This window comes from Alligator mississippiensis, chromosome 1, assembly GCF_030867095.1.
Source record: "Alligator mississippiensis isolate rAllMis1 chromosome 1, rAllMis1, whole genome shotgun sequence".
In the NCBI taxonomy this organism is placed as follows: Eukaryota; Metazoa; Chordata; order Crocodylia; family Alligatoridae; genus Alligator; species Alligator mississippiensis.
This window is the reverse complement of record NC_081824.1, coordinates 162603844-162624169: the sequence shown is the minus strand read 5'-3', so window position 1 is coordinate 162624169 and position 20326 is coordinate 162603844. Positions and strand designations below refer to the sequence as shown.

Sequence of the window (20326 nt, the reverse complement as noted above, 5' to 3'; positions counted from 1 at the left end):
GTTTGTCACCACCTGCAAGTCGTTTCACTTACCTTTGCCTCTGCTTTTCCACCTGCAGAATAAGAAATAACTAATAACGTGTTCTTGGAAAATCAGGCATGGAGAAATGCCTCTCATAAGCCTAGTCATGGTTTGGATGCTGATGAGGAATGCTTTTTCCCCCTGTCCTTCTAGTTAATTTCTCCTTAGCTTTCACTGTTCTTGTGCTAATTTTAATTGATTTTCCTACATTTATTCATTCTGTGGTTGATGTATCCTTTTAATTGCCAGAGCATATTTCTAAATTACCTCCAGACTTACTCCTCATTACCTATTGTCCTTTCAGTACCACATCTATCCACCCTTGTTTTGTTCTTTCCTCACTATTGCCTTGAAGTCTTGAAGAAGTGTAGTATATTGCTAGACGTGAAGACCCAGGTACTCATGGATTTGCTCCAGGAGGAATGGACAACCTGTGGCACAAGTGGCATGGGCAATCTTTGTGTGTGGCATGTGGCAGATCAAGGAAGGAGCAGGCAGCATAGTGGAAGATGGGGCAGGGAGCAGAAAGAAGAGCAACAGACTGGGTGGGAAGCATAGAGCAGGGAACAGAAGCAGAGTGATGGATTGGTTGGGGAAAGGGATCAGACTGGCATTTGAGGTGCCTGTACACAAGTGCACAAGCTGTTCCATCGCATTGTAATTATAGGGCTTTGGAGCAGACTTGATTAATCTAGTCTGCTGGTGCGTGGTAATTACTGTGCTCCATCTAGCCTCCAAGTCTGGTGTATTAGTGTCTCCATGCTTCAAAATGGCAGTGGGGGCACTTTAACTAAAACTCATTCGATGAGCTTTAGATAAAGTGCCCCGCGGCCATTTTGAACTGCAGGGACACTGATACACGAGACACTCCAGGTGCTTTAATTAGAGCGGCGCCCAGAGCCACTCTAATTAAAGCACCCCACCCCCCAGAGCATGTGTGAAAACATCACTGTGGAGGGTGTGGGACTTAATTTGAGGCATGCCAGCCAAAAATGTTGATCTCCACTGTGCTATGATATCATTCTATAAATATGAAGGGCGTAGTCCATCTGTCTGTGTGTCTGTCTGTCCATAACGCTCTTTAAATGTAAATAGCTTGAAAACTGAGAGAGAGAGAGAACATTTGTGTCTTCAGAGAAATTTCTTTGCTAAACCTTAGCATTTGTTTAGTGATCGTGTCTGGATGATCCCAAGTTCCAGAACTGGGAAAAAAGTCAGGAGCTATGGCTGTTTCTACTAAGCCCCTCCTGGGAGGGCGGCAGGGAGGACAGAGGGAGGGGCCAGCTGAGGAAAAGTGGAATCCGGGCAGAGGAGCGAGGCAGTGGGTGAGCAGTGGTGACCCCATCCTGAGCCCTGAGCAGAGAAGGAGGCGCCCGGTGATGGCGTGGAGGAAGCCCCAGGGAGTGGGCAGTTGTTGCAAGGTTCGGAGCTCACCTGCCCTTTCCCTTGCCCAGCAAAAAGGCGTATAAGTGGTGGCCAGGCAGCAGCCTGGGCAGGTGTGCCTCCAGCCTGCTGGAACAAAAACAAGTGCAGGAAGGGATTGGTATCTTCAAATGTTCAGCCTATTTTATTTAAGTTTTATAAATGTTTAGTTTATTTAGTAAATGTAAAAAGTAAAATCTGTCTGTTTGTTTTTGTTATTTGAAATTCATCTGTCATTCTTGATGGGCAGTTTGCTAGTATATAAATAATATACAGCTTGGTTAGAACTTGAAGGTTGTCTTTCTTTGAGAGGGACAATGCCTATAAATGATCATATATAAATAGAAATTGGATAATAGTGTACATATAGTATTATTTAGGATGTCATGTACCAGTTATTCTTAGGATTTGTGCATGACTTATTTGCCATTTTCAGGTTAACTGTTTCTTTGTGCTACTCTGAATCTCCACTGGTATCTCACACCTTCTTTGAGAAACAGTATCACTTTAAAGAATACATTTTTAGAATGCTCTGTAACAGTACATCCCACATGTACCCAAAACTATTTTTTTTATAATTATCAGTCCTGATTAATGGTTGCCAGTTTTTTTTAGATGTTGCTATTTATGTAATTGTTTAGTACATTCTTATTTAAATTGCTTAGTTATATAGTTATTCTTAGACACAAATGTTTTAATATTTTATAAAAATTATTTTGTAGCCATGCAGGATATACCTACTGTGGGTCTTGTGCAGCCCATGCTTATAAACAAGTGGATCCTAACATCACGTAAGTAGCATTAATAGATCTCTTCTATGTATAAACTAGTTTAAGTGGGAAACATTTCCTAACAGCAGTGTTCAAGCTGATGGTGTTACCGAATGTCGAATTCCTAGCTAACCATTTCAAAATAGTTTTGTGTTTTTTTCATTACTTTCACGTTTCAGACATTAAAATAGTCCTCTGTAACAGCATTAATGAAAATACTTACTACTTTGTTTTTGAAAATATACCCATTATCAGAAAATGAGGCCAAAGTAAAAGGGAAAGGATATTTAAAGATATGTTTCCCTGAGTATTTTATGTAGAATTTATTTTACTTTGAAATTTACTGGGAATTGCCTCTGATTTTTATGTAGTGTTTGATCTCTTTTTTTATTTTTTTTTTATTTTTTTTTTATTTGCCATTTTTCAGAGATTTGAGTTTTATTAAGAGCCTGAGCTGTTTCTTCTGGCTTTATGATTCTGTGATACTGTGTCCAGTTTGGACCTCGCACTTCAAGATGAATGTGGACAGTTTGAAGAGTCTAGTGCAGAGCAATAAAAGTTATTAGAGTCCTGGGAGGCAAGCCTTAGGAAGAAAGGCTGAAAAAGCTAGGGGTTTTTAGTATGGAGGAGAGAAGACTGAGGGGGAATTTGAATACCTGAAGGGTGATTACAGAGAAGATGGAGATGAGCTTTTCTCTGTGACTGTAAGAGATAGGACTAGGAACAATGGTCTCAAGCTTCAGCAGGGGAAATTTAAGTTGGAGAGTATGACAGTGATCAAGTACTGGAACAGGCTACATAGAGAAATTGTGGAATCTCCATCCTTGGAAATTTTCAAGAGCAAGTTAGAGGGACCTTAACTTGGCTCAGATGGTTTAGTCAGGGATGAACCTGCCTTGAGCAGGGGGCTAGACTAGATGACCTTGTGAGGTCCCTTCCCGTCCAACTTTCCTGTCAGCCTATGATCAGAAAAAAAAATAACAAAAGGCTGATATAATTAACATTCTTGTTCTTTGCAAAATATTCTGAACAAAATTAGGGTGTTGGGTTTTTTTTAAAGAAAATCTGTTAATAATCAGGAATGTTTTCTGCACTGTCATTTCATAGAAACAAGTTCCACTCCCTCGATGTAATGGCTGAGGTGTGCTAGAGTTCTGGATAAATTTTGAAGCGAGTCAATGTAGCATTTTGCCACTTTTTTCCTTTGCTTTGCTGAACCACTCTGTGTGCAAGAAACAAGCCAAACCTGTCAGTGTCTCCCCTCCCTGAAGCAATTGTAGGTTTTTCGTATACAAAAGCAAAATAAGTTATATGACACTGTCTATAAAGCACATAAAAATGTCAGAGACTTCTCATAACCTCATGGCAGAAAAGATTGACCCCTAATTGAAATAATGATTACTCATTGATTTTCCCCAGTAAAATAGAGGTTGCAGTTATCAACAGTATTGTAAGAAATGGTACCTGTAAGACAGCTGAATGAAAAACTGTGCTTGGGAGAGACTTTTGCCATTGGGGAAAGAGCTGGCTTAAATTTAACTTCAGGAAAAACTCAAAGCTAATCAGAAGCAGCTTTGAGTAGCTGTTAAAACTGTCGTTGTTCTTCTCCACTGAGGACACATGCCTGGCAGCTAACTTTGCTGTCACGTTAGGTTTACCTTTCTCATATCTGGCCCTGGAGACACAAAGGTCAGCCAGATCTTAATTTCTTGTACTAGTGCAGATTCATGAAGAAATGTAATCTGATTTGCGTGTTTGTATTAATTATGCTTCTGTTGTTTATTATAGTAGGAAAATTTTTATTCTTGGGCCTTCCCATCATGTGCCCCTTTCCCGATGTGCACTTTCCAGTGTGGACATATATAGAACACCGCTGTATGATCTTCGAATTGATCAAAAGAGTAAGTATGCAGTAAGCTTTTGTCTTACGGATTGCTGCAATGTGACTAACTCTTTGTATTATGATAGTATGTAAGAGCACCAGTAATAGACCAAAACTCCAATGTTCTGACCACTGTCCTTACCCTGAGGAGTTTAGTAATAATCATGTTAAACTGCTCTGATTGCTAGAAATTAGGAAGTTTGATTTTTTTTTTTTCTCACAGAAATCATCAATTGTAAAACTAATACAGATTTCTGCTGTTTTCAGTGTAGAGTACAATTCTTGGAGCTCTGTTATGTTTTAATGTGTTATATGCAAGGCATGAGACTTTCTGTGTCATAAAAAAACAGGAATGCTCAAAAATCTAACGACAGGACTACCTGTTGTAAGATCAGTAGGTACTTCCTTACTGATCTCAAATGTCTTTTTATGCTTCTGAGACTGAGTTCCCAAACACTGTTCACCTTTGTTTATTCCCACCCAAACAAATCATGTGAGAGGAACTCGGAATTGAAAATTGTTACAGTAGGGTGGATCTACTCCACTTCATCCCATTGCATAGTTCTACTAGATATGGTTTTTTGCAGATTGATTAGAAAAAAGTACCTGACAACTGACTTAGATTCAAGTGAGAGAACAAAATGTCTGCATGTATGAATGCCAGTTCATAAGATTTGATAAACTACTGCTCAGCTTACTTGCAGAAGACCTGTGGTACTTTATTACTTTATAGAATAGGAACATTTCAGACTGAAGTAATATATAAGGTCTGTTTAAGAGACTTAAATAGTTTTGGGCAAATATTGTCCTTGTCATTTGACTGTTTTTAATTTGAGAATTCTCTGCAGGGAACTGGAACAAGGCATATCTGTGCTTTGTATTATATGTAGAGTGGAAAGTTTTTTGGGTTTTTTTTGTGTTGTCATTTGTTCCATCACAGAATAGGCAGAGGGAGGAGTTTGAGGAAAATATCAATAATGTACAACTATTATACTTTTAACTCCATTAACAGGTAGAGTACAGTGTTCTTATCCAACCAGTAGAATCTCAGTTGATCTGTTTCCCCCCTAATTGTATGCTTGGTGAAAACCTGGAAATGGAGAGATTATGCAGATGAGCAGACACTTGGTTTTAAATTGTACAATGATTTATGTTATTTCTAGAAAGCTTCTGAAAGGTTCTAAAAATGCTGCTGTTTTACCGTGTGCTAAGTTTTTAAGGTACTGACGTATATATTTTCTAACAGGTTAGAAGCAACTTATGCTTATAATGAGAAAATTACTTAAAATTATGTCATGGTCATAGTTCCGAATGCAGGTGCCTTTGTTTAATTGTGCCACTTCTGATATAGTTTGCTTGGTAGGATTTTATTTGAATGAAGCATTTTATTATTTTTAAATTTCTTCAGTTTATGGAGAATTGTGGAAGACTGGAATGTTTGAGCGTATGTCTCTACAGACAGATGAAGATGAACACAGTATTGAAATGCATTTGCCTTATACTGCTAAAGCCATGGAAAGGTACTTTGGGCAAAAAACTGTGCAATGACTGAAGTCAGGTATTTGAATTGCGTGTAATTTGCAGAAGGAAGAAATAATTCTTTAGTGGGAAAAATTGTAATATTTTACATTAAAAATTCAAGGCAAAATATGGATTAGAGGCTGGGACTTCCTGGTCAGATAGAAACTGGGAGAAGAGCAAACAACTGAGTATTCAAATTTGTATAATCTATACAAGAATCATGTTTTACACTTGTTTGAATAGGAGTGCTGTGGGGGGAAAACTTCTACTGGTCCTAGATTTTGTTTTGCCTTGCTTTAAGGCTAAAATTGAATTTTTATTTGAGAAACAAAGTTTAAAAATAAATATTCAGGGGGGTATGTATTTCAAATGGAATAAACAAAATCCTGCTGTTTAAACACACAAGTGGAAGTATGCCTGTTCTGAGATATGTAAGAAATGGCTTAATTCAGGGGTGGATCCAGCCCACCAATTATTTTATTTGGGGCCTGAGTAATACCACCACGTGGCAGGCCCTGGGTGAGCCATGCTTGAGCCTCCATCTCTGCTGGCAGGTGGCATGGGCTGCTGGCACCGCAGAGGACACTGGGTGGAAGCAGCCCTGCCCACCTGCCTGCCTGGCACCATGCAGCAGTCTGGGGGATGGAGTCCAGCCTGTGGGGTTGGACTGTGTAGAAGCAGCTCCACCCCCACCTCCCCAAGCTCCTCAGCTGTGGATGTGCCTGGCAAGGGCCACCTCTTGTGGGGGAGCGTATGTATGTGCACGTGTGCAGAGGTTAAAGAACAAAAAACGAAACAAAAAAAATGCATTACTGGAAGATGCAGTGTGTTACTTCAACCCGGCTCTGCAGCATCTTTAAAGATTGGGCGCTTCAGCAGGGCTTTTTGGAGCCTTTATCTAAAGCTAATTCAGTCAGCTATTAGATAAAAGTGTGAACAAAGCCCCACTAAAATGCCTGGTCTATACAGACATCAGGCAGACTGGGTCCAACTATAACACGCTGCCTCTTCTGGGCATGTGATGGGCTTGGCATGGGAACTCACAGAGTTTAAAGTGCCGTTTTTTGGTTTTCTTTTTTAAACATCTGCAAGCAGCCTGTTTTACTTATACCTATGGTTGTTACAGATGGACAGTTTTTAATAATATGACTGAAAAATCAGGAAAAATTATTTTGGTTGATTCTTAGTTTGGCTCTTTGGGTAAAAGTCTCAGGGTGACAGGGCCTATAGTGCCTGAGGTTTGTGCTGACTCTGTAATGATGGCTGAATTAAGGGTTGTCAAACTTAAGGCTTGCAGGCCACTTCTAGTACATGGAGCTGTTATGTGGGGCAAACGGGGTGGGGGAGGGTTGGGGCCCACTACTGAAACTTGGTGGACCCCAATGGAGGCTGGATGCCTGTTGGTGGTAGGGGTGAATGACAGCTGTGTTAACCCCCACATCTGCTCCTGCCACTGCTGCACCGCTTCTGTCCCCATGTCCAGCCTGTGAGGAGCCCTGTGGTCTGGATGTGGCCTGGGGGCAGGGTGAGTTTGACACTATTGGCTTGGTTAAACATTGGTGTGGGTCAGTTCTGCTGCTTATCTATAGAGGGGTATTTCAGTCTTGTTTATAGTCCATTTGTCTGTTTTTTCTCTACAGTTGTGTTTTTTTCTGTTGTTTAAGGATATTATATCTCCCAGCAAAGGTGAACTATGTGTTTTGCAGGATTTTTTGTTTTTTTAGAGATTGTAAAACCACAAAAAATTGTCAAGGGAATGTGGAGAAGGCTTAGTACTGGAACTACTTAGATCTCTTCAAATTACCTGTATTTCAAATTGAAAGCATCTTTTTAAGTGTTTGGGTTGTATAATTTCAGCTGTTGTATTACAAATAATAACCTTATTAGAAATTATTTTTAAATTACATTTTTTTCTTTTGCTTATAAGCCATAAGGATGAGTTTACCATTGTTCCTGTGTTGGTCGGAGCACTGAGTGAGTCAAAAGAACAGGAATTTGGAAAACTCTTTAGTAAATACCTAGCAGATCCTAGTAACCTCTTTGTGGTTTCTTCTGACTTTTGCCATTGGGGTAAGTTACAGACCTTTCTATTATAAGAATTTGTAGCTATGTTTGAAGAGGTCCTTTCTTTAAGCATATTGAAGGTGTTTAGATATCTTTGCTAAATGTAAACTTTAAACTTGAATGCCTTTCTGCTTTCTGTAAGGATAAAAAATATTAGGCAAAATAATTTGTCAGTCTTCAAGTTTTGAGTGGGCTGGGGAAAGTGGTGGAGCGTTCTGGGTCTTCTATACTTCTCTGCACTTTTATAGCCCAGTAAAAAATGTTTTATATCGCCTTGCTCTGTAATGTCTTTCGGTTAAGGATATCAGAATGATTTATAATATGTATAAGCAAACTAATTTATTAGGCTTTACAAAAATCCATAGAAATCAGTGGTCCTCCCATTTTGTAATAGATAAGCTGGAGACAGATGAATTGCCTAGGATTATCCAACTGGTTTTGAAGACAGAGCCAAATATAGAATCCAGGAATCCTGAATTCCATGTCTTTCTATGAACTACCCAGTACCTTTACCTGTTTGTTTTTTTAATGTCTGGTTACAGGTGAAAAGTAGTTCTCAAAAAAAAAAAAAAAAAAAAAAATTGTACATAAATAATTGAAAATGAGGCCTGGAATTGATCTTGGGGGGTCATCTAGTCTAACACTTTGGTCAAAGCAAGAACACCCCTGTCTTAAAACATCCCAGACAAGTGTTTGTTTGTCTGACCTGTAGTTAAATCTCTCATCTCTCTCTATAGTCTGTCCCAATGCTTAACCACCCTTATAGTGAGAGTTCTTAATTTTCAACCTAAACTTGCCCTGCTTCAGTATAAGCTCATTACTCCTTATCCTGTCCCCTGCAGCCACAGAAAATAGTCTATTAACATTTTCTTTATATAACTATCCTTCCGGTATTTGAAGACTGATACCAAATCTTTCTTCAGTCTTCTCTTCTCCTGACTAAATAATCCTAAAGTTCTCCCAACCTTTACTTGCAAGTCATTTTCTAGACCTGTAGTCATTTTTGTTACAAATGATTTTTGTTACTTTCCATGTTACCCAAGATGTGCATCCCTTTTTGCATTCAGGTCATCTTTGTTAATTTTACTTATCTCAGAATTGTGGAGCCAGTAGAGCTATGAAAGGATGACCTGGATTCTTTTTAAAATTCTGATGTTATCTTTATCATGGCTGCTTTTGGGCAAGCAGAAGAGAACACTTTGTTTTTTCAGGTTGCAGATTTTTTCAGGGCTGGCAGTCAGACATGTCTGTTTACTTGTGAACTGAGGGAATTTTGATGTGAAGACATGGGTAGGCAGTTAACACATTGTGCCAGTAGTGGCATTTTATACATAGTCATTTTTCAAAGTATAAGTATCCCTTAAAGGCATAATGATTGCCTTGAAACACAGGGGACTGGACTCCCTGGCCCAGGATGCCTCTCAGTCCTGTGTTCCTAAGTGGTTTTGGGGAGTGTCTGTGCTAATGTTTGGAATTCTCTCAGTGGAGTAGAAAGTTATAACAGAGAAAGATTGTTACTTTATGAATATCATAAATCTGATTCTGATACAGTAGGGAGCATTTTAGCTATCAGTTTAGTTTGTCCCTTTTTATTCTGTATGTAACTTTTGTTTGAAGGTCAAAGGTTCCGTTACAGTTACTATGATGAATCCCAAGGAGAAATTTATAGATCCATTGAGCACCTAGATAAAATGGTAAGTTTTCAGATTTGGGGGAACTGACTGTCTGAAAAAAATAATCTGTGCATGTCTCTTGAACCTTTCTAGAATCTAATAAAATATTCAGGAACAGATATGCTGTATATGCATTTTCTCCTTTCACTTGCCATAAACAGGGTTTTTAACTATTGTACTACATTCAGTAGTTTGGCAGCTGGTATTGTACGTTTTACTGAGCGTGCACAATGTATTGTGGGTGGAATCTTGCAAATATTACTTCTGAAAATAAATGTATTCCTGACTGCCTGAAATTCCTTCAATGTACATGTGTGTAGGAGAAACAGTGAGCTTTATGACTTTGAAACAGAATATTCTGGTAGCTCACATGTGTAGTAGTGCTGGTTAAATTTGGCAGGGATCTTACCTGTAGTGTTGGTGATGGTTTCAACAGGCTTAATTACTCTAAGTGGAGGGGAAAATGTGGAGATTGCGCAGATTAAGAAAACAAAACCATTTCTATTCCATTGGGACTGCCCATTTTCTCTCTTCCCTAGATGTAGAAGGGAATGATTTAATCTAAAAACCAACATGTATTTACTTGCATCTGGATTTAATTGTTATGCTTTATGTACAGAAACTGAAAATGCTTGTCATCCAAGCAAGACTTGAATGATTCCAATATTTCCTGGAAATCAAACAAAATTCTACAGGGGTTTTTCTAAGGTTCTGAAGCATCTAGTCAGCCAGCATCAACTTTTTGGAAAGAGACTTGGAGCCTTTTATGCTAAATACTCATGGGTCTCTTAGATTCACATATCCGCATTACTCAGGGGAGCAATAGAATTAAGAAAAATGACTTCAAGGATGCTGCCAAGTTTAGCATTGTGAAGATGCAGAACATCTGCTCCAGCCTTTCAGAAAATGTTATTGAGACATTGTTAGTGGTTCACAGAGGGAAGAACATCTTTTTTCAGGTTTCTGTATGTTTGTGACATACAGCAGGATTAAGAACCTTTGTGAATTTGAGACATGTGCCTTTATCTGGGGGAAATAACTAAGTCATATTTAGAAGTTCTCACTCTGCCATGTGAAGTGCAAGTGCTATATGTTGGATGGTCATATAGGTTAGCTTCTGACTTTATTTACCAGCTGCTATATAGCAATAAAAGACAGAAAATATACTAAATGATTCCCAGTATATTTCTCTGAACTCCTGTAGTTGTCATAATGAAGTTACTTGTTCATGAGCACCAAGGAATTTACAAAATATTAGTTTGACTACCATGTAGTCTATACTTTGGAGAAATGACAGATTCTTCTCTAGAGGAAAACAGTTGAAAAGAATACTTAAAACTTTGTGAGGTACAGGTGGGGAGTTCTTTGTCATGCTGAGGAAAGTGTCTCTGGCCACAGTCACTGCTCGGGATGGCAGAGAAGGAAAACAGCTGTGTTGTAAGAGAGGGGTTCGTGGAGGTGAAATCCTGTTTCCCTGAGGCATAACACTGCTGTGTGCCATCACTTGCCAAAAAGAAAAGAAGGAAACAATACTGGGTGGAAGAATGGGAAAGCTCTTCTTTGCCTTAGCACAGAAAACTGGAGGTTGCCTAACCAGAGCATGTTGCTGTCTAGGATTGAGAAAAAATGCAGCATTCTGGAACTTGAGACAGCCCCAATTGTCTGTAGTCAGGGAGAAAATATTTGAAGGTACTTTTTTCCAAATTCCATTGTCAAAAGTAGCTCCACTTTTGTGAATCAGCAAAATAGATGCTATTTGTTTTAAATTATATAGCTGCTCAAAATATGACTAGATATGCTTTCAAGCTTGGCCTGACTTCAGTGGGTTTTGAATATACACTTGGACTCTACCGGACCTCTTTAGCTTGGCTTACCTACTCCTGGCCCCATCAAGCTCGGATACTCTGCTGGGTTCCATGGGCTTGGCTTGTTATTGACTAGATGTAGAAAGCAGCAGTTCTCTTTGACCATCTACAGTATTTGGGGGCCTAGTTAAGATGTCCCTTAAAACAGATAGAGGGCAAAGAGTCACAGACCTGCACTTTCCTTTCTAATATGTTTTAATAAGCAAGGAAGTGTTAATAACGTAACAATTTTAAACAATGCTTGCTAGGCTTGCGAGCAACTGATTTTTGTGTGCGAGATATTCAACACCTCTTGAGGCCATTGTTCTAGACTCAAGCAGGCATCACTGCATTTATTACACTCTGTTTTCCAACACTGTTTTGCAACCAGAATAGCTAGGGATTATTTTAAAAGTTATGATTTTGGGAGACAAAAATCGTCCCCGGTGCGATCTAGTGCAGGGCACTGGGAAGCAGCCCAGCTGGGCTGCCTCCTGCCCCCTGCTGGATCTTGCGCTGGGGATGGGAAGTCAGCCCAACTGGACTGACTTCCCATCCCCAGCCTATGGTCAAAACGTTTCAACTTTCAAAACGTTTCAACCAGCCTCATTTTGTTTCAAGGCTATTTCGATGGCCTTTGTTTTGTTCTGATTTTGCTGTTTCAACCTTGAAATTGGTCGAAACAGCGTCAGAACAGAACGGCCGGCGAAATTTCGCACAGCCCTAGCAGGCAGTAGATAGGGAGATAGGGAAGGGAAGAAGACGGCAAAGGGTAACTCAGTGTAAGCACAGTTCTTAGCTGTTGGGTGTTTGTATTGAGAATTCACCTGTGCATAAAAATCTGAGTTTATGCTAACTGATTCTTTAACTACAGAAATAAGACCGGGGGTGGTGGCGGGGGGGTGACTTTATTTTTATTTTTTTTAATTGTTTTTATTTTAATTGTTTAAACATTTTTAAAAGACCTGTTTAATAAAAAAGTGGAGACTCTGATGGACCTCTGAAGAGTTTTATGCTGAAATCTCAAGACTGATTTTAAAGGTTTAATTTTGCTTGAAATGTAAATCTTAGCATATTTAAATCACAAAATTGCTCCTGAGATCCATAATGCTCTATAATAGCTGTCAAAAGAAAATTGTTGCTTTGCAAATCTTGTTCAGCTTTTTAAGCTGTTAAATGCTGCCTGTTGAAGTTATTCTCGCTTTTCCCCTTTGGCAATATTCCTGGAGCATCTTTTTCTACATGTCTATACAAGCATCTGTTTCCTGCCATTCACTTTTTTTTTCCCATCAGGAGTGGTAGAGTAGTAATTAGATCTTTGCAGCATTTTTTTTTCCTCACTGTGTCAATTAAGACAAGACCTGTTTTGAAAAATGGTAATTAAGGTATGGCAGCTTACACCAGGTTTCCCTGTTAATTTCTGTGATTCAGGTTTGCAGACAGCAAACTTTTGAATTGTCTAGTAGGTATGTGGCAAAGAGTTGATAATTTGGTGGAAGTAATTCGTACTGTACCCTGTTTAATCAGAGTCATTTTCAGTCTCATTTTGATTTTTTTTCTTTAAAACTATTACTGCATTGCACTATGGTGATTTGGGTCTGTTAATGCTCATCTTCTCTCTTCTAACCAACCTCAGATGTATTTAAATACATGATAATCTGTTCCTGTAGGGCAGAGGTGAACACTGTGGCGCATGGGCTGCAAGTAACACAGGCAGCCTCTGTGTTTGCCATATGGCAGATTGGGGACAGGACAGGCAGTGTAGTGGCAAACAGGGCAGGAAGCAGAGAGCACAGCAGCAGATCAGGCAGGGAGCACAAGTCAATGAGAAAAAAGCAAAGTAGAAGATTTGGTAGAGGAAGGGGATCAAAATGGCACTCGGGGACAGTGCAGGGCTGATTTGTGGCATGTCTGAACCATTGCTATGAGGAGTTCCAACATATTTGTAAGCCAGCTTCTTATCTCAAATCTCATCCATTTGGGGTTTGGCTTTTCCCCCCTATTAATAGGATGAAGACCCTCAGAGTAGATTTTATTCTTTAATAATTCTGGAAGCTTTTTCTCAGCAGTTGTGTGTAGCAGATGCACAGTCTGTGCATCCTTGGAATTGAGGATGATGTTGCAGTACTCTCCTCCTGCCAGTGGCTTACCACACACTTCCTGAGCTTTTGGTAGGAATGCATTCATTTTCATATCCAGCCTTCATCCACCTCACGTTTCTTCAGATATGGTACTAGTTCTTTCATAGGCAACTGGTAGGGGGGAATGTGGGGGAGGAGGGGGCACGTACCCCCCTGAGATTGGCCCCCGACTCGGCACTGCTCAGGACACAGCAGATTTTTTTGCCACATGGGCCGGCAGCGTGTTGCGGGGGCACTAAGCCATGGCACAGAAGTATAGGAGCGGATATGGGGCTTTTGGCCCAGGCCCACCCACAAATGGTGCCCAAGGAGGCATCAGTCACCCCTGAGTTCTTTCACAGTGATAGAGAAGCAAAGGTGCAGCTAGATCCTCTAGCCCTCTTCAAATAGATGCAAGGAAGAAAGCTTCTGTTTTGGAAGAAGACTGGCTTCCTATTGACAGAGATGATAACTTTTACTACTAAAGACTTCCTCTTTATTGCCTCCTGATGAGGAAGGTACTTCGTCTGCTCAGAAAGCATGCACTTAAGCATGCTGGAGTACAGTGACTGTTAAAAATTCTTCAGTAGGGTGCATGTTGGGCGTGGGTGGGGGCAGGTTTTCTGAAATGTCTATTTTGGTCAGTTCTCCTAAGTAGACACGGCTATAAGGGCATGTATATAATTAACATAGCCAGAATACAGTTTACACCACATTGCATTTTTAGCAGCCACTTAACAATAATCTAAGATTTTGTTTTGCTTTGACTAAAGGAGACCCCTAATTAAATACCTTTTGCCACAATCCTGTGAAGTAAGAATGGGAGGGCATACAGAGCATTCTGCAAAAATGTTTGAAAGGTAGTTCCCTTTGTTCATGACTAAACACTTCTCCATGATTCCTCATTTCTGTTACATTTGTATGTTTGATACTTCCATCAAACTTAGTGGAGGTATACCCATGGAATAGAAAGAAAAAAATGATCTTTTGTAAATATAACATTTTTTTCCTTTTTTGAAATCTTGCTAGATCACTGCCTTAATACTGAAGAAAAGAGACATTTTACTTGTTGAATTGTGGTGGTGATTTTGAAAATTTTGCTAATTAAAACATGTTGTCTCATCATCTCTTTCACTTTTAAGATTTAATATGCAAACTGTCCAGTTCTCAAGTAGCCTGGTCCAAAATTAAGAGTGGCTAACTATGGGTACTTTGAGGCCTGATTTTCAAAGATGCAGTATACCTTCAGTTCACATTTTTTTCATTGACATTGTGGGTGCCCAACACTTGTAAAAATGATATCCTCCTGGCATGATGAGTAGAGCACAGAGGAGTTGAGGCACCCCAAATCAGTAATTGCTTACCTGAAAAAATTCTCTAAACTATGTCTAATTTTTTTCCCCTATAAAACATGTAGCATGTGTAGCCTGTAGTAGAATGCAGCTTTTACTAGTGTTCACTAGTGACCTGCATAACTCTAAATGTTCCACAGTGTTGTTTCTTCCATCAAAATCTGCTTACTTGGCATTCTGATAAATCCATGCCCATTTAGTTGAGACAGTTGCTAAATTGTCTGTGCAAAGGACATTACAGTGACTCATGGCTGTGAAATAAATCTCTTGGCTCAATACAGTTTGTGTACTATGCTTATTTTTAAAACAATTCATGAAACAATGGTTTCCTTATTATATTTGCAACTATATTCCAGTTGTTTAAAATTGGGATGATTGCAGTTGGAATGTTTCATTTCATGTGGCTATGGATTTAAGCTTGATTCTGCTTTATACTGCTGTACAATGTGTAAAATTGACAGGCCACAGAGTTAGTTTATTTTCAAATAATCTGTCACCAATGTTCAGCAGTAAGCAAAAGTTTGCACCATTCAGCAACTGTAAGGCAAGCTGATTACAATCTATATTCTTGTTGGTACTTTGATTGTGTCAGCAAAGGAGGCTAGGTTGGCATGAGTTTGGAAGTGAAAGGGCCAGAGAGTGCATCTTAAATCCGTTGAAAACAACAAGACAGTTGCAGAATTTAATTGTCTTTTGGGTAAGAGAACAGTTGTACATGTAAGCAGCATACTCATCTCCCTTCCCTTCAGCTCTGTTAAAGGCCCTTCACCTTCTTAACACTTTGTTATGGTGGCAACTTGAGAGGCTCTATTAATCGCACATTCTCCTCTTATTCTCCACTTTTTTCCCATCCCTTCATATACAAAAGCAAAACTTGAGAGAACTTTCTGTATGAAAGAATGATCTCTCTTCACTGTGAACCCCTTTTCCCCTCCATGACACAGTGTTTAGTTATTCTTTTCCTCTCAGGTACAGATAATAGAGTAAGGCTAGGGACAGACATTCTAAAAGTCTGAGTCTGAATTGATTCCATTTTTGTAGGTTAGTCTAACCTGGCTAGGCTGAACCAGTTTGTAATCACCAGAGCAGCCCTCCCTTCCCTTCTATAATGCTGAGCTGGGGGGGGGGGGGGGGGGGCATTGCCAGGCCCTGGCAGGATGCTCTGATTAGGGAGGGGTTTCCCTCCTGACCAGCCAGGGAGCCAGCAGGTAGTTGATAACAGAGCATTTAGTTACACAGCAGGGAGTTACCCAGGCAGTTGTTACCATTTAGCATACCATCAAACAAAACAAAGGCATCTCTTATTAGTTCAAGGTCTTCTTAAACAACTTTTTCCAAGGAAGAAATGGAGGGACATTACCAGCTACCTGTTCATTTAGCTTCAAAAATCCCTAAGCCAACACTGTCTTGTCTGCCTTTGTTCCGTCTCCCACAGCACGGACTGTAGCCAGTATGTGGTATACTAACTAATGCTTAGGGGTTTCTAAGGCAGAGGGGAGGAGGGAATCCCTGCTTGAGCAGGGAATGGTGGTGGTGGTGGGGTTGAGCAGGAGGATGCCAGGCAGACACCACTATACCTGCATTCTCTGCTGAAGCTGTAGCCAGAGAGCAGAGGGGAGGAGCCAGCCCTGCTGGGCTGGAGCAGAGAGCAGAGCCCTGCCCAAGGTTACAAAGCATCTGGGCTGCTGGGGAACTCTGATTTAACTTAAACCAGGAAGGGGTCTGGGACAGACATGCATAAACCAGTTTGACCCAAATCAGTTAAGTCTGATACTACATTCAACCAGGTTTATCTCAAACTGGTTTCAGCCATTTTCAAACTGGTTTATGTACACTGAACATTTGTTCTGTTACACATTTAAACCAATTTCTGATCACTTAAACCAGTATATGTGTAATGTCTGTCCCTAGCCTAAGTGTATAACTCTTACTGAGTCTGTCAGCAGTTGGACCTCAGTAACCTGTTGCAGATTTCAAATAGATTAAGCAGTTCTCAGAAGGGGAAGGAAGCACAATATCTAATACTGTCTGGTGAGAAGCTGCCAGAGAATAGCCGTGGGAGGCAGAATCTTTGCCTATAACAGGGTTAGATTTATTTTAAACTGTCTTTCATTTATTTGATTTGAATTATATACTGACAGGAAAGAGTTGTCTTTGCCTGGAACACTGGTATGATCCTATTTAAATTTGCATATACATCAGTGTTTAGTGTAGGTGAATAGGCTTTGTTCTCACGTAGATTTTCTGCCTGCCTGGGCCTTGATGTACAAAAAAAACTCATCAGGAGTGAAGCTGCTCAGGGAGCAGAGCTACATAGGAGTGTGGGAGTAGGCATTAGGAGCAGTATTAAGACAGTCATTCACAGTGCATTTCTGAAGATATGAAGATAGCTCCACATACGTCAGATCATTGTCAAAACCTCTGTCTATATACAAGTACAAAATGCTGCTCATTTGCATGAGACTTCATTGATTCAGACTTGAGCATTTGAGAAGGGAGGGGAGGGGAACCTCATGTAGTTGTGATAGATAGCAACTGTAAAGTGCCTATATTTCTAAGAAAATAGTAATCATTGCTTTTGATTCTTTTTCAGGGTATGAGCATTATAGAACAGCTAGACCCTGTATCTTTTAGCAATTACTTGAAGAAATACCATAATACAATATGTGGAAGACATCCCATTGGGGTATTATTAAATGTGAGTACAACTGTCTGTTTAAAAAAAAAAAAGTCTTTTAAAATTTGTTTAAATTTTTAAGCAAAATTGGTAGCTCTGAGATTGCAAGTCCAAATCCAGTTTATTTTCAAGTGTTCTCAGCTGTCTTTGTTTTTCTAGCATGGTACACTGTCAATTGTGCATTTTTCCAGGGTTAAGATTTTCAGAAGAGCCTGAGGGGAAACAAGGCACTCAGTTCCACTAAAGTGAAATGGGGAATAGATAGTTAATTTCTTTTTGGCACTTCAATTTTCAGTCCTAGTGACAAGTACCAATTTTCACTTCTGAATTCATTCTAATATCAAACTATCCCCCTCCTCCCCCCCCCCCAACAACAAAACAAAAAAAAAACCCCAAAGTCTGTCTGTGTATTTTCTGTCTGGCGATTATGTGTGCCTTGAGGTCTGACTGTGTCTCAGATTTTACAAATGTAATGGAGATTGTCCAGTAACACAATGTGGCTTTGCAAAGGTCAACTCCTAAATTTAAAAGGAACAATTATGGGTCGGTCTCATTCACAGCTGGTATGCTCTGGGTGCTTTGTGCCCCTCTAGTGATGCAGTGCCAAGATAAACCTTGTGTAGCTAGTTGACTGAGCTGGGTCATTGGTGCTCATAGCATTGTTGGAATAGTGCAAATCAGCTGAAGCCACCCTAGCAAATTTAGCCTTACATTGTAAAATATAAGTTACATAAAATTAAGAAGTATATCATTGCTTTTTATCAGAGAAGATTTTATTCCTTTGGAGGTTGATCTCTGGAGAATATGCTGAGTAATCTCTTTACTGAGGGAGCATGTGATTAAATCTGCATTGACAGGTATAGGATAGGATGCATGTAATAAAGTTAAACATTATGGTGGTGCACATATTCCAAAAATAGTATGATCTTTTGTATTTAAAGTGGAATTTAGAAATAAATCTAATATTCCTTTCTTTCACGTCTTCCTCTTCTCATGTTACATCTTCAGATGTCTTTTTTTGCTGCATGTTTTTCTTTCTCTTTAATGGCCCATCTGCCTCAAAGACATCAAGCTCTGTCATTCTCCTTAGTTATGGCTGTCTTGCTTAAATTTCTAGCCCCCTACAAAACAGGGTTTTTTCTCAGAAGATGTTGTGTGTTCAATCATTTTAGCTTTTTTGAGCAAAGGTGTAGGAGCTCATGGAGTCCTGCTTGAGCGGAAGGATTGAGAGCTAGAAAGTAGGAGAAGCCTGATTGCTTGAAACATCTCACAAATAACTTTTTCTTACACTTTTTTTTTTGTTTCTCCTAGGCTATCAATGAGCTCCAGAAGAATGGAATGAATATGAGCTTTTCATTTTTGAATTATGCCCAATCAAGCCAGTGTCGAAACTGGCAAGACAGCTCAGTGAGTTACGCAGCTGGAGCACTGATGGTCCACTGAAACTTTGAATACTCAGGGATGGCACCTGCACACACTCTCTATACGGGGTCCCAGCCTAGCCCTTGCAAAGATACAGTTCCTGGTCTTTGGGTATACTGAAACCTCAAACTAATAGAACTCTCTTCTTTTCTAGTAGGTGTAGTCCTTCCTTAGTTTCAACTCATTTAAAAATGCTTTCTTGTTTAGGACAATGGAAAAAAGGCTGGTGTCTGTCAATATTTTGTGATTTTAAAAGGTGATGATGATTGTAAAGGCATGGTGGCAGACAGTCCTTAAAAGTACAACATGTAAAGCATTTACCATATCCTAAATTTGCACTCTTTGCAGACCTGTGCACATGTACTCAGCTTTCAGAATAGTTTTGCAAGTTGTAAACAGAAAAAAGGGGTGGAAGCTTTTTAATAAAAATGCATTTATAAATGATCCTGTATTAGAATATAATAAATCTCCAGTATAGTCAGTTACTACCCGTGTTGTACAACAGATATCTTCTATTTTAGTTGCTAATAAAGGGCTACACAAACCAAAATAGTCTGATTTAAACTTATTGCTTTGTGTTCTGTATGTGAACTGCTAATCATAACTTCATTTCTTCTCAGCTTTTATGCCTGATAAGGAAACTCAACCATTCTGTAAAGTACTTTTAGAATGTATTTTATATTCAACATTTGTCATGACTGTGTCATTTACAGAATTTTTTTACCTCAAAGCTGCAATATGAGTTCAGCTTTGCAAACGGTTTTTTTAAAACTTTTGTATTTTTAGTGCTTGTATTTTTTTCACAGAACAACATATAACATTATCTTCTAACTTACGATACAAATAGTCAAAAAACCCAATTTTGGTGATTTTTTGCTTGAAGCTTATTAAACTAAAATGAATACCTAACTTTACTTGCCTTGATTTAAGATTGAAAACAGTAACCTACAGATAAGGTGAATCTGAAAACTCACAGATCATAAAGGCCACATCAGATCTTAAGGATCTGAGTGGGGAAAACCCTCACATTTGAAAATTTAAATATTTTTTTAAAAATGTGTTCCAGTATCTTAAAACATCACCACATCTTATGGGTTTCTTGAGCTTTTTCCAACCAAAATATGAATTGTTTGTTCATTTAGCACCATTTTGGAAGACTGTTTTGTTTAATAAATAGCACAAACTGTGATGGCAGTAGTTACTCTTTATCTAAATGGAGTTAATATTCCCTGAGCTGTGATCTAAAGTAGGCAGCCTTTACATGTGTGTAATACTTGGCTTGTGGTGGAGAGAGGAACATTGATAAATAAGATCGATTGACACTTAAGAGCATCATTGCACATGATGTCTCCAGCTTAAATTGTGCCAGATGTGATGTTTTCTGGAATTTTGGGAATCGATACGTAGCTTGGACACTACTTGCAGAAATAATGCCACACCCGTATTTTTCTTTGGATGGTCACCACTTCTCTTGTATCAGGTGAATGCTCCATTTATAAAAATGAACTACTTTACAGATATTTCTAAGCCATCATAAACTCCAAACATTTTTTGCGTG

The 20326-nt window shown here is 39.3% G+C and overlaps 1 protein-coding gene across 4 annotated transcripts in view; it reads left to right on the top strand.

The window, feature by feature from the left end:
- Positions 1 to 19318, top strand: part of MEMO1 (mediator of cell motility 1) — a 49523-nt gene extending 30205 nt beyond the window's left edge. For all 4 annotated transcript variants that reach the window (XM_006270021.3, XM_019500599.2, XM_059716178.1 and 1 more), the window contains 7 exons: positions 2166 to 2234; positions 4002 to 4114; positions 5504 to 5615; positions 7544 to 7686; positions 9298 to 9374; positions 17263 to 17367; positions 18658 to 19318. In XM_006270021.3, the coding sequence (XP_006270083.1) occupies positions 2166 to 2234; positions 4002 to 4114; positions 5504 to 5615; positions 7544 to 7686; positions 9298 to 9374; positions 17263 to 17367; positions 18658 to 18789 (751 nt within the window). In that variant the 3' untranslated portion in view covers positions 18790 to 19318. The remainder of the gene's footprint in view (positions 1 to 2165; positions 2235 to 4001; positions 4115 to 5503; positions 5616 to 7543; positions 7687 to 9297; positions 9375 to 17262; positions 17368 to 18657) is intronic.
- Positions 19319 to 20326: the final 1008 nt, after the last annotated feature.